This window comes from Ammodytes marinus (assembly GCF_949987685.1).
Source record: "Ammodytes marinus genome assembly, chromosome: 23".
In the NCBI taxonomy this organism is placed as follows: domain Eukaryota; kingdom Metazoa; phylum Chordata; class Actinopteri; order Uranoscopiformes; family Ammodytidae; genus Ammodytes; species Ammodytes marinus.
In genome coordinates, this window is record NC_137227.1 from 5,323,892 (window position 1) to 5,338,114 (window position 14,223).

At 42.8% G+C, this 14,223-nt stretch overlaps 1 protein-coding gene across 9 annotated transcripts in view; it reads right to left on the minus strand.

Moving 5' to 3' along the window:
• Positions 1–1,421: 1,421 nt before the first annotated feature.
• mark2b (MAP/microtubule affinity-regulating kinase 2b) overlaps positions 1,422–14,223 on the minus strand; it is a 56,353-nt gene continuing 43,551 nt past the window's right edge. For 5 of the 9 annotated variants that reach the window (XM_080052246.1, XM_080052244.1, XM_080052242.1 and 2 more), the window contains 5 exons: positions 11,433–11,702; positions 8,941–8,967; positions 5,799–5,837; positions 5,075–5,184; positions 1,422–4,137 (listed from right to left, as the gene is read on the minus strand). In XM_080052246.1, the coding sequence (XP_079908372.1) occupies positions 3,785–4,137; positions 5,075–5,184; positions 5,799–5,837; positions 8,941–8,967; positions 11,433–11,702 (799 nt within the window). In that variant the 3' untranslated portion in view covers positions 1,422–3,784. The remainder of the gene's footprint in view (positions 4,138–5,074; positions 5,185–5,798; positions 5,838–8,940; positions 8,968–11,432; positions 11,703–14,223) is intronic. The other 4 variants (XM_080052241.1, XM_080052243.1, XM_080052245.1 and 1 more) reach the window with 4 other exon arrangements.

Sequence of the window (14,223 nt, forward strand, 5' to 3'; positions counted from 1 at the left end):
TGAAAGGATTAATTCAGCCAATGAGCTCTCAAACATGTTGCATCTTGCTTCTCAGTCCTGCCACAGTGCAGGTTTCTGCCTTTTAAATGTTCCTATAGCTTGTGTTGATGGCAGGCCACCATGTGAACAAATGCAATGACTGGATGATTTTCTGCTGTGGTTGCTTCCTCTCTTCATAGTCTAGTTGTAAGTGTCTCACTGCCTTTTTCAAGCAGATCTGGGATCACACGTCCTGTATAAACTTTTTCTTTAAGCCTTGTTCAGTGCTTCTCTAATAGTCTCACTTCACCTGCTTTAGTTAGCAGAGGCTTTTGGTTACAACACGGCACTGAGCAGGAATCAAAGCAACCCATCACTACGTTTGGCTTTAAGGTGGCTTGAATTTTGACTTTCAATCGGACAATTGCTTACATTTGGTCCTTTCTCCAAAAATGGCTTGTGTGTACTGTATGTGAGAAGTTTACATTGTGGAAACTGAACTGTTTGTGTTTGAGAAATGTTTTGTTTTTTTATAGAATAAATGACCAAATCATTCAGTATTCGTCTTGAATTTTAAAGCAGTTCATCCACACATACATAATGTTGGGTGTGCAATGTTAACCTTACATAAACCTACAAGTGTGTATTTGTGAGAGTCCTGTACGAATCATCTGTTCCCAACTGCCAAACCTTATCAAAACACCATCTGTTGACTCCAAACAGGTGTGGCCACCTGCAGCTCCCACATTCCTGAGCAGGGCTGGGGTCAGGAGCTCCTGGTCGGGCTTTACCTGTACAACAGGGAGTCCATCAGAAGAAGCCTGTCAACAGCCCTAAGAAAAATGGAAAGCACTGTGGACAGACATGACATGACTGCAAAGTTTAACTTGTACAAAGATTAGCTTTGAATTATTTCACTCAAAAAACATCTCAATCGGATAGGGAACTTACATCTCATCACCTACCCACATTTTCATAAAGATCCCTTGAAATGATTTATTTTCCTTTTAAGACTTCTTGTCATGATGTGAGCAGAACACTATACTAGTTGGTGCTCTCTGGTGGACAAACTATGAGAGAGTTATACAAATAAAGTACATCTACTTAAAACTCATTACCTATCAAGAAAAAAAAATTGTTGAGCAGAAATTCCACATTTCAATAAAAGGCTTTTAGTCAAATTAAAAGTGCCATTTAATGATATCTAAAGCCCGGGGAAAAGCTCCATTTAGGACAGGCTGCTGAGAGCTTCATGAAAGAGCCAAAGGTTATTGAACTTACTTCACACATAATGGATTTCACAGGCAGACTCATTATATCATTGTTTTTATTACTATCATTGTAATTTTTCATCATTTTGTCTTTGCACAAAAAAAAACAGACAAATAATACACTTTTCAGGAGTTGATCACACCTCCCAACCCCAAACCCACCACTACAGTTACAGTTTGCTCAAAACACATTTAAAATCAATGTAAATTACAGCAATGTAAAACGAAATAATGTAAAATAAAATCAACCCTGAAAGAGATAATATAACAGCAACAGCCAGAATAATAATTAGAATCCAATACCCAGCACCTTAAAACAATGATCAACTTTCAAAGAAAAAAAGAAAAAATCTGACGTATTAAAAACTGAAAGAAATAGTAAAACGACAGTGTGTCATTGTGATAAAGAAAGAAAAGTGTTAAGTTAGGTACAACCAGCTGACTCCCCGCGTCTTCCCCATGGCCCCCTTTCTCTGACCCCCGTGTGTTTTTATGCTTCGACAAACTGGAGCATCAACGCAAGACAGGAAAAGGCTTCTTCTGGGTTTTGTGGCTTTCAGCGTGAACGTGTGTTGACGAAGAAGTCTTTGCTGCTTTCTCTCTCTGCTTCAAGCCATTGTGGACCGAAAAGGCCTTCAAAATAAACTAAATCGAAAATAAACAGACGTTAAAACAGACAAAAAATATGGCCACAGATGAACGCGCAGCAGTCGCCACCACCGCCCATCAACATCATTCAATACATCAAATACTCCTGTCTGCACTGTGGGGTCGTGGTGGGGGTTGTGTGTTCAATCCGTAACACTACGAGTGTGTGTGCGTGTGTTAAAGGTGCACTACGCTGAAAAGGCAGCAATGATATGATCCGACGTGACCCTTCTCACCCACATCTTTCTACGAAACAAAAATATATTATGAAATCAAAAGCAGAAGAAAAAAATTATTCAACATTCGTTCATCTGCCTTCTTCTCATTCTCTCTCTTTTTTTTTCTTTTTTTCCCCAGTGATATTTTATAATACACTCACACACACACACAGTTTGATACATACTCCAAAGACACCGTTTTTGTGTGTTTGCTCTTTAGAAACACTTGTAGCAGAGAGGGGGGGTAGCGGGGGATAAGAAATGCATCGGTTCAGGGTTGACATTCTGAATATTGAAGGCGTGATGCCAACCGAAACGATACCAACATCAACAATAACAAAAAAAAAAGTACAAATAAATCATTTATGCATTTATGTGCTGACGTATGCAACAAAAACAAACCCCAAATTTAAATCTATAAAGAAAGGCAACATAAAATCCATCGACAGACCCCGTCCACAAACTGTCCTTTCCCTCCCCAGTTTTCCCCGGATGCCCCTCTTTTCCAGTGCACAACTCTTTTTTAAAAGCCATAAAAGAAGAAGAAACTAAAAATGAATAAACAAAATGAGTAGGGACTTGAAGCCTGGTCGAAGCCCGAACTATCGACGATGGCACCAAGTCCGACTGGCCTCCTCGGACTTGATAAGAGTGACAGAAAGAAAGAAAAAAAGAGGAAAAAGAGGGAGTGAAGATGTGAAAGAGATGGATGTGTTTGTGCCGAGTCCATTTGAAACCAGAGGGGGAGGGTGGTAAAGTGTGTGTGTGTGTGTGTGAGGGGAGGAGGTGGAAGGATGGGTCAGGTGGATATTTGAAACGTTCATTTTTGTGTGGCGGGAGGAGGGGTCCTTCAACCAACAACAGCAAAGTTAGTCCATCCAAAGACCATCTGTAAGGGTGTGTGTGTTAGTTTGAGTGTGTGTGTGTGTGTGCAGCCAAAGTCCTGGCTCAACCGGAGTCCATTCAGCTTTGGAGGAGAATCAGAACAAATCCAAATCAAAACCCTGAAGAGTTTTCCAGCAGAATAAGGCTTTCCCATCTTCCTGCCACTCACCACCATGTGTTAAGAGAATCAGAGAGAAAGTAGAATCTTTTTTTTTTCTTCTTTTTCTTTCAGCAATTCCTCCGACTATCTCTGTCCTCCATCTTTAGCTGGTTCCCCCTCCTTCCCCCTCCCCTTAACCCTAAAAGGCCGGGCAGCAGAACCGTGCAAGAAAAAAACTGAATAAATAGCAGGAAGTAGTGACAGGAGTGGTCAAAGTGATCAAAGTGTGACTTCTAAAAATAAAACAGAGCAGATCGGACATGCAGAAGAGTGGAACGTCTAAGTAGAACGTGAGAAAATAAACCCAGCAAGGGAAGAGAGAGAAGACCTCGGTCTATAAGTACTTCACAACTCAGAGGAAATCCACTCAAGAGTTTTTTTTCTAATGGCAGAGGCCTCGGGAACTTAAGGGAACAGAACTGCTAGAAAAGAGACTCTTTTTTTCTAGTCTCAGAAGCGATAGCCCTACTTCAGACCTTTAGTCCACATAACAATCGGGTTATTTTTTTTAAAGTGATCCCCACCCTTTAGCTTACCTCCTGCCCTCCACTTACAGCATCATCTTCATCCTGGCTAACCCCCCCAAACCCCTCCACCCCTCTCATCTCGTCTCCTCTGCTGGCTCACAGTTTGAGCTCGTTGGCGATCTTTGAGGCAATGTTCTTGAAGGCGATGGACGTGCCAGAGATCCTCTTGAAGCGCACGCCGTTGAGGGAGAGCCTTGGCAGCTTGCACACCTCCATCTCCCACTGGACGAAGTCGTCGCGCGCCGGGTTCCCCGACACACACAGCAGCATGTAGCGCTCACGCAGCTCGTACTCGCAGCTGTTGGAGTCCAGCACCTTGCGGATCTCGCGCATCATCTCGGCCGGCTCCATGGACGATGTGGTCTTCATGGACCAGGTGAAGCGCAGCGAGCGCGGCTTGGCTGACTCCTTCTGCAGGCCGCCGATGGCCGGAGGCGTGCCCGTGCCACCTGGACGGAGGGAGAGAGAGCGAGATGACCATGGCTCCCACACATTCTTACAAACACGTTTTCCAAAAGGCCCGTTTCACAATCATACGGTTCATTAATGAAACTCTTACTGTGTTTTTCTTGACACGTGTTATGTATTATTATATTTGTCATTTAAAAGCCAAACATTATTAAACACACACCTCCGAGGCGTTCTTGTGGATAAGTAAGAAGCGAGACCTTAAACAAGTGACTCAAGGAACTATTTTGCATTACGTTAAGACATGTTTTGGAAATTTTACAAACAACCTTAAACACTAGTGAAAATGAGTGTAAATTCAAAACGTTTTCAAAACAATCAGATAATTCCAAACCATTTCCAGGTCTGGAAAAAGTATCTTAGAACCTATGATGACAGACACAGGGGCGTAGGTTTCATTTCAACATAGGGACGGAACACATTAAGTGGGTGTGGTGGTTGTCCCCCAAAATCTTTTAGTGTCAAACACTTCATTTCAGGAGGAAAAGACAACATTCAGGTGCCCAGTGACACAAATATAATGGGATATAATACTGCATATAATACTGGCTCTAAGACATTCTGTATTGCTTTCAAGTAATTATTCTCTTGTATTGTTCAAACCTTCTGTACATTTTAAAAATATTATGTGTGTATTGGGATATCTTTTTAATTTATTTTGTAGGAATCATGTACAGTACATCCAATCAAGAAAACTATTAGAGAATAGGAGACCTTGTTGTGAGGCCATCAAGGTTAAGATGGTATGGTGCACTATGGCTAAAGGTAAAAAGCATACATAAATGTTTCAAGCGCCTAAAATGATATTTGTACCTCTTTTTTCTGGCAGAATGGAGTTGTCTTTCATATTTTTTTGAGGGGGACAAATTTAGACCAATTGTTGTAACTGAAGGTGGAGAGTAATAAAAGCCAACATACCAGTGTTACCAGATCCTGGTGAGGAGTTGTTCTCGTCATTGTTGGAAGAGGAGGAGAGAACGCCGCCAGACGTCTTCTCAGACTTGTCCACTGTGCTGCTCAGCATTGACCTGGGTGAGGGATGGGAGGATGCAGCAGCAGGAGAGACAGAGAGAGAGAAGCAGAGAGAGGGAAAGAAGAAAAAGTGTGAGAATTGAGAGAATTATTGAAAATAAAAAAAAGAGGGAAGGAGAAAGGAGAAATGGTTGAGAGGGAGAGGATGAGGGTTGTGGCAATGAATGAAGACAAAAAGCAAATTTTCTTTTAAGTACCCCTGTGTGAGTTTGTGTGCGCACATCTCTCAGGTTACTATCGTGTGTGGATTTTTATATATCCGTGGGATTGTTCAACTGTGCTGGCACACAAACACACATTTGGGTACTTTTGATTCTGGGTTTCCCCAACACACACACAACCCACCATGCAGGTCAACCTCCAGCATTCTCACTCTCTGGGATGCCACCATTCGCTGCTAATCTCTCCCCCGATTGGTTAAGCCGTTACCACCACCACCACCAACCAATTACATCCCAGCTCGGCCCGCTCCCCACCCCCCTCTCCCAGCCATTCACAACAAGCTCAGAGGTCATCTAGTGATTGGCTCCAGTCTACTGATTTGGCAGGCGGTTTGGGAAGAGTTCTGCGGGGGGATTTCAGTTTTATCGGGGCTGTTTCTGTATCTCACCTGCTGCCCTCATCCCGACCCTCTCCCTCATACGGACTCCTCGAGAAAAATCAACACAAGTTTAGTCTTTTTGAGGGCTAAAGGGCAACAATTGGACTTAAAACAGATTAATATAAAAAATCAGCCGGCTTGTACACAGACACGCTGCTCGCCATGCCTGCCTCAATGTTCCAATCCAACCATATCGAGCGCCTGTCCCAAATGACACACATTTCCAGTCTGTGAAAGACATCTGTCACAGCTCCTCACACAGGAGATGCAAGTGTTCCAATGTGGGTGAGCGGATGAGTGAAGAAAATAATTGAGCTTTGTCCATTAATCCACCGCTAAGTTTATGTGTCAAGTATTTTCAACATTCTCAGTAATTTATACTGTAGTTTCAACTAGTTTTCTGATTGACTACTTTGTACTAAAATGTAAGGAATGGCTCCAAGCAATAACGTGTTGATAAATACACAAACAAATTCATAAAGCTACATTTATGTTGTAACTTTGCTAAGTGTAAAAAGTAGAAAAGGCGACAATGGTTTCAGAGAAAGGTGATGAATGGAACAGAATGGCCTGAACAGACATGGAACTGATTGGGAGCTGGTCCAAATAAAACAATGTTTGGGTGAAAAAGGATTTGTGCCAAAATATCATGGTAAATGTAAAAATCCAGATTAAAGTATTTTCAACAAGTTGGAACAGAGTAGAATGGCTGAGTTTGGAGTCCAGATAAACGGAACGTTAGGAACAAAAAGGTGAAATGAAAGGATTTGGACCAGGACAGCACGGTTTGGAACAGAATGGTTGGCATGGTGAGGGCGAGTCGTGCGGCTAAAGTAGGTTAGAAGAATTCAGGATCCCAGCACTGCTTTTAAACCTGTATTAGTAACATTGGACCTACACACAGGCTCTTACACATACACACACTGTCTGACAAAAAAAAACAATGTAACTTCAGCCTATATAACATGTTTGTAACAAACAAACACACACACACTCTATCTCTCTCTCTCATACCAGCGGACAACACAGAGAACACACAAGACAAACTCAGTGGAGAAAAGCTGACAACAGAGAAACACAAAGACAAAAAACACATGCAGACAATGGAAGGAAAGTGACACACATGACAGATTCAACAGTTTATGGTTTTGAATTCATTGTGGTTTAGGAAAAGGAAACATTCCCTGCCCCATTAAAAAAAAGAAAAAAAAAAAAAAAAGAAAAAAAAATATCATGTGAATATCTCCTGCAACAGAAACATGGTTAAAAGTATATTGCACATGGGTAATTACGGGAAATTTGTATTTTACATTTTAAAAAGGTAAACTGGTGGACAATGTAAAATCAGTTTGGTTTTATCACTTGGCATGCTTGTATGATTGAACTAAATATGAAGGGATGCAAAATGACTCCCAGGGGCCAATGTGACACCACAGGAAAACAAAAACTGATAAAATGATTACTCAAATTCAAACATATCGCACTTCCACTGTCCACCACACAGTGCGCTCTGAATACATGGTTGCTACAAATAACACAAAATTGCCCAATGTTTATAAATGGATAGAATACAAGATTTGTTTCACTCATCTTTCAAAATGAAGGATTTATGATAATGCTTCAACAGCCCAAAGGCATTGCTTCTTGTAGAAATCAGTATTATCATAAAGTGGTGTTGCAACTTCTAGCCACCAGGTGGAGCAATGGACCAGATTGAAGGAAAATTGCTAAACCTGCTGGTAAAAAGCAGCCAACACACTTAAAAGTGTGTGGGTGTGGGTGTGTGTGTGTGAGATGTGATGGTCAAATGTGTGTCCTAGACATTTAAATGTAAAATTTGTTCGAATCTGCATATAGTGCTAATATTTACATGAGCACGGAGAAAATGTGTGGTTATGTAAATGTTGTGTGTACGCAAATATAGGTATATGTGCATGGAGTGTGTTGTGTGTGTGTGTGTGTGTGTGTGTGTGTGTGTGTGTGTGTGTGTGTGTGTTTTCACAGCATAAAAGGGTCTTTTCCAGCCAGGGTAGGTCAAAGCCATCCATATCTGTTGCTGCTGCTGTTAGAGAGCCAGCACCAGAGTGAAAACACAGAAAGGAGTGCAGCCTCCAGAAAAAGAGTGCAGAGCCTGAGAAAGACTGCAGCCTCGTCCCTCCCAGGTCCTCCCCTCTCTCTCTACCTCAATCCACAACTACCAACTAACATTAAGGGACCTAGCATCACAAAACACACCCACAGGGGGGCCTTCAGAAACTTGCACCATAAAACTAAAATCACAACTCTTTTCTCTATGGCTGGTGAACATTAGATTCTAGTGACTAAACCAATGAAAGCAGAGGGGTGAGATGGGATGATGGTTTAAGGGGTAGATGGCGTTAGCATCGATAATGGTTAGCGACATTAGCATTAACAATTCCGGACTAAGTGACAAAGCAAGACTTAAATGAAAACTACTTAAAAAAACAAAAATCATCTATTCTATCTCACATTCTTAGGGAAATGAGGAATTTTGTGTGGGCGTGTCCATTGAACGACACTTTATATCATTACCTCACCAGTTTCATAGACTTGGAGAGGTGGAGTTTTCATTAAGCTCAAAACAAAGGACAACGTTAGCCTGCACCTGAAGCTACCACTACGAATGGGTTAAGGTTACGTAGAGAGTAGTTTGATCTATTGCTTCTGAGACGCTACAGGGGGGACACCAGCTCACACACACTGTACCTGAGGTATACATGGGAAAAACAGGGGGAAGAGTGGGAGGGACAATGGAGGGACGCAGTGGTGAGAGGGTGAGCGTGTTATTGTGCCGTGTGATGATGGAGTGAGTGGGTTAAGTGAGCGGGGGTGGCTGGGTGAGGGGGGAGTTAGTAAGAAATCAAAAATATGAATACATATAAATAAAAGTGGGCATCAACACGGCAATCAAAACCAGAAGGCTCAAAATAAGGGGCCAACCACAGGAAAAATAAAGCGGGAGAAAAGATGAGGCTCAAGGCAAAAAAGGAAGAGTTCAACAAAAAGCTGCACGAAACACCAAAAAAGGGCAGGAAATATTTATATATATGGAAAATATATATGAAGGAGAGAATATACGTATATATATATATATCAAGGGGTTATATTTAACGTTGGGGATGTTGCCTACCTTCTCGGAAACCTGAACGAGAGATTTCTACAAAAACAAAAAGAGGGATAAAGAAAGAAAGAGAAACAAACGTATGTATAAAAACGTATAGATTTGAGGTCTTTCCTGTAAAAGACAAGCTTTCCCCGTCTTGAATGGCAAACTTCAAAAGCAACATGAACCAGGCTCAATTTGGAACTGAAGCAGCAACCAACATTTAATAAACAAAAAAAAAAAAACGACAAAAAGAAAAGATTGGCGTTACTGCCGTCCACTTTCAAACTGTAAAGTGTTTCAGTGTTGGGAATCATTGGTGTGGATGTGTGAACAGACATAATTAAATGCACACCAGAACACCCCCATGGGAATTTAATGAGCTCAATGGGAAAATGTCATTAAGAGTCCCTGATTGTACACAGTTAAGACTCCACCCCTCCCCACCCAACATGAAATGAAGCGCTCCTCCGCACACACACAGCGGTCCTGGGTGATCCTGAAAAGAAGTGTTTGTGAGTTGAAAAGTTTAAACCTGATTAAGAAAAATGGAATAAACAGACACACAAGCAGAGACACATTTCAAATGAGAAAAGCACAAGTTAAGCAACAACTTAATCTTGAACACACATTGAGAAACTTATAACACTTATAATGACACACACACACACACACACATGTTTGAAGGACGGAGAAACATTACTTAAGAGCAGGAAAGTGCAGTGGTAGGATTATATGATATATTAATAAAACACTCAGCTTCAGTGTGTGTGTGTTTGGTTGGTCAAACTGTACAAATGCAATACAATCTCTCTGTCTCCACCACCTCTACTTCCTACCAGCATGCCAAGTTGTGTGTCTGTGTGTGTGTGTGCATGTGTGTCAAGGTGTCCCCACTAGCGGTATTTATAGTTGAGGAAAAGTGATATCTCCGGTGTAACCATGGATACTGTCGCCACGGAGCTACAGTTATCTCTGAGTGGGAGTCCTAGAGAGTTGCTGTGCCTGTACCTCCGCCCCACACACACACACACACACACACACACACACACACACACACACACACACACACACACACACACACACACACACACACACACACACATAAATCTCCATTTCTGTTTATAAGCAAACAAAATACAAAAGTCCCTTGTTCTTGCTCCTTCCCTCACACATGCATTTCAAGGCTTGTATTAGTAACGAACCTCCAGGGTTGGTTTGTCAGTGCTCACTTGGACCTTCCTTTTTCACTGTGTGTGTCCCCTTTAAACCCTCTCTTCCTGTCACTTCCTCTCCTCCATATCTTCCATTCTGACGGTGGCCTTTGATAATGATATGCAACTGAGCATTTGTACCGCTCCTAAGATGCCCTTCATACACCCATTGACCATTTCTGTCTTTAGAAATGAACTACATCTAAACTGATCATTTTATCTCAGTGTGAATCTGCCAATAACTGGTCTATCTGTAACACATTCTGTTTTAGTGAAATGAAAATATAGAAGATAAGCCTTTATTAACCATTCAAACCCTGATTCCATAACATTTTCACCTATAATTAATAATCTGTCACTCATTTTAAAATACATAACTGTAAACCTTATTGTGTAATTAATAATAGTTCTGGCACAATGTCTATTAAAAGTAGAGCCAGTATTTATTTTTTCAAAAGCCAAAATCAGCAGGTAGAAATATCAACCGAGTTGTCACAAGACACTGCACAATCAAAGGGGTTGGTAAATACTATATCCAGCGTGCTTTTCCTTCCACTTTCCTAACCGCAGTTTACTGTCTTCACCTCACTGTATTTACACAGTTGGGATCAAAGGGACTCAACTTCCAGGGAAAATCAAAAAGAGAGAAAAAATAAAGAATACACATTTAGCTTTCATTACAAGCAGGCAGGTACCCACGAGAGCAGCTCTTAGTGCTGCGACCTGCACCAGAGCACTGGGATGAAAACTGGGCCAGACGTGAAACCAAAACCAAAATTACTCCTCAGTCACCACTGCTCCAAACAAAATTATAGAGAAGACCCAGCTGTTCCCTTCCTCTCCCTTTCTACTCTGAGCAAGAGTTACAGATCAGCACAAGTTTAGTGATAGGGACGAGACCAGACCAGCCCTTTTAAATAAAAACTCGAAGGAAAAAGACAGTGATGACATGGACGTACAGTATGTCGTTCCTGAGAGAGGAAGAGAGAGAGCACATGAAATGACTACTACTAGTTTTCTGTTAAAGAGCTCAAACCTTTGGTTATTTTTTTATATAAATTGTAAAAAAAAAAAAAAAAAGAACTCAAACCTCAATACTCAGAAAAAGCTTTAAACTGTACTTGTGCTGGGACGTATCTGGATAATAAGTAGAGCAGCTGCTACCACGACTGCATTGCACTTAGCTACACAGTTTTCCTCTCCTGTCCGTCTTGCTGCTTCCTCTTCTCTTTGACCTCAACCACAGAGTTCAATCCTAACTTTTTTTTCTCCCCCATGCACCCGCCTCTCTGTTCTGCCACTCACCTGCGTACGAACTTGGATGTGAACTTGCTGAAGATGCCCGTGGCCCCGTGTGTCCTGCGGGCCTGGCTGTTGCCGTGCGACAGCGACGGGGAGGCGGGTCCTCCGGGGTAGGCCGAGCCCTGCTGGTCCCGGGCGCCCCGCTGCTGGCCTGCGTGGAATGTGCTGCGGATGCCCACCCCTCTGGAGAAGTTGGCGCGGTCCGTCGAGCCGGCGCTGCTGCTGATGTTGTGGGCAGATGGGGAGGCACCGGGCGGCCGCTGTGCTGGGGCGCTATGGAGGAGATAAAGTGAGAGAGGAAGTGGAAGGAGGGATAGAGAAGGTAACACAAGTGGAGGACAAGTGGAGAGGTGGGAAGAAGAGAGATTGGAGAGGGGGATAATAGGTAGGAAGGGGTGATGAGAGGAGAAGAGAGCCAGAGGTGAGGAGGTGCGAATGAGAAAGATTTCAGGGTGACAGATTAGACAAGAAAAGAGAAAGTAGGAAATAAAGAGAGAACCAAAGAGGAAGGGAGGAAGGGATGACATGAGAATGGAGACAAGAGGTGGATGAACAAAGTGAGGAGTAGACAAAGGAAGAAGAAAGTTAAGAAAAAGAGGGAGTGGAGAGGAGGGGTGTGGGAGAGGAACGTACAGTTAGACAAACACTTGTAGAGGAACACCACATCCTTCTGATGTGCTACTTACCTCAGTCAAACATCTTACAAGTATCAATGTCTGACCAACGTGTGCTCGCCCTGATGTTTCACATAATCCTTAAAGTCAGCCAAGTCAATATTTGAGGCTGCGCCAGGTCAATGACAGACACAGTTATTCCTCTTCGCCCTGGCTGAAGGGCAAAACAACACAAACCATCTCTCACACACAGGCGCACGCGCACACACACACACACACACACACACACACACACACACACACACACACACACACACACACACACACACACACACACACACACACACACACACACACACACACACACACACACACACACACACACACACACACACACACACACACACACACACACACACACACACACGGCAGGTCTACGTGCATCTTCCATTCCACTGTGTGTCACTAGCACACCTGCAGCAGACTGCTAACACAACAAACGGATATGACAGAAAGTATAACAAAGAAAGATTAATAAAACATGGGCAATCAACTGTAGAGGGCTGCAATGGGACTGGTACAGCAGACATGGTAACTATAATGTGCATAGTCGACATCTTCATCAACAAAAAAAAAAAAAACATATTTCTGCATGCACCATTCTGTGTTGCGTGCAGAATTGACGGCACCGCTTTCCCGAGAGTGGGCGTGAGTTGAATGGTGTATCTGCTGGAAAAGGAACTGACACTCCAAATTCATCCGAGGGAGGGATTGAAACAACAGTCCCTTGCAGACCTCTGATACAATCTATAAAGACAGGCTCTTCAGTCAATCTTTACAGCCATGTAATGAAGAGCTTAAACACATCTTTAATTTAACATTGATGTGATCAAGTTGTTCACGGAGGAACAAATCTATCCAAACACAAACAAACAGCTGTTCTATGGATACAGAGGCGAGGAAGGAAAGGCTTCATCAGGCAGATTATTGGGACCAGTGACATATCATAGTTATGAAAGATGACCGTTGACTGGTAAGGACCACATATTGCTAAGAGGAAAGAGCCTTTATAATTTTCCAAGCTGCCTGTCCTTATTGGTACACTCTTATATACAATCTATGGGAAGAGTACATGAATAAACATGCAGTTAAACAGGATACTCATATTTGTATGTTAAAAATTAGTCAGTTTTGGATTTGAAAAGTTTGTCAGAAGGGTAACTGGGGCTAGCAGGATACATCAGGAGTGGGTGGGACTTGGGGACACAGACTATGTTCTGAGAATGAGGAGCCTATTCCTCATTCCGGGTATAGTCTATGTGCTGGAGCGGTACCTTCTCTCCAGCGTTCCCAACCAGGCTCTGAACGGCCCAAGCTCACTGCTGAACGAGGCATGCAACAGAACAAGACGTCACCAATAGGAGAAGACAAAACCCACGGGCCAGCAAGAGGGCCACATTGACATTTGCTCTGCTGGAATTTTAGTTTGACATTTGTAGGGGGGAGGAGGGCTTTCTTTTCACTAAGACAACTGTCACCAAAAGGGTGGGGGGTGGGGGGGGTCGCTGTGCAAATGGCATATCAGTTAAGCCTTGGGCAGTTTTTAAGGTTGCTAAGGAACATATTCGAAAGACCTTCCGCCCTACTTTGTGACACATGGCGGGTCGAGGGTGGAAAACAAGGAGACTAAAATTCAAAACATCAAAGCAGCCTTTGAAACAGACAAGTGTCAAGCAGACCAGCTTGACAACAGAGGCACACACACACACACACACACACACACACACACACACACACACACACACACACACACACACACACACACACACACACACACACACACACACACACACACACACACACACACACACACACACACACACACACACACACACACACACACACACACACACACACACACACACACAGATGACCAACAACAAGACACAGCCAGGTCATTACTCCATTTCATTCAGTTAACGCTCAATAGATAAAGGCTGGGTTTTCCCAGGCAACTTTATAACTGAGCCGGGTTTACACAGCTCATTGACTGTACGAGAGAGCCATTAACAATCCTATGGAACACAAAACACAGGCTTCTTTACACAGGGACTGACATTCACTTCCATTATACAAGCAAGGGGAAACCCTTTTGTCCAAAAACACAAAAGGTCAGAGAA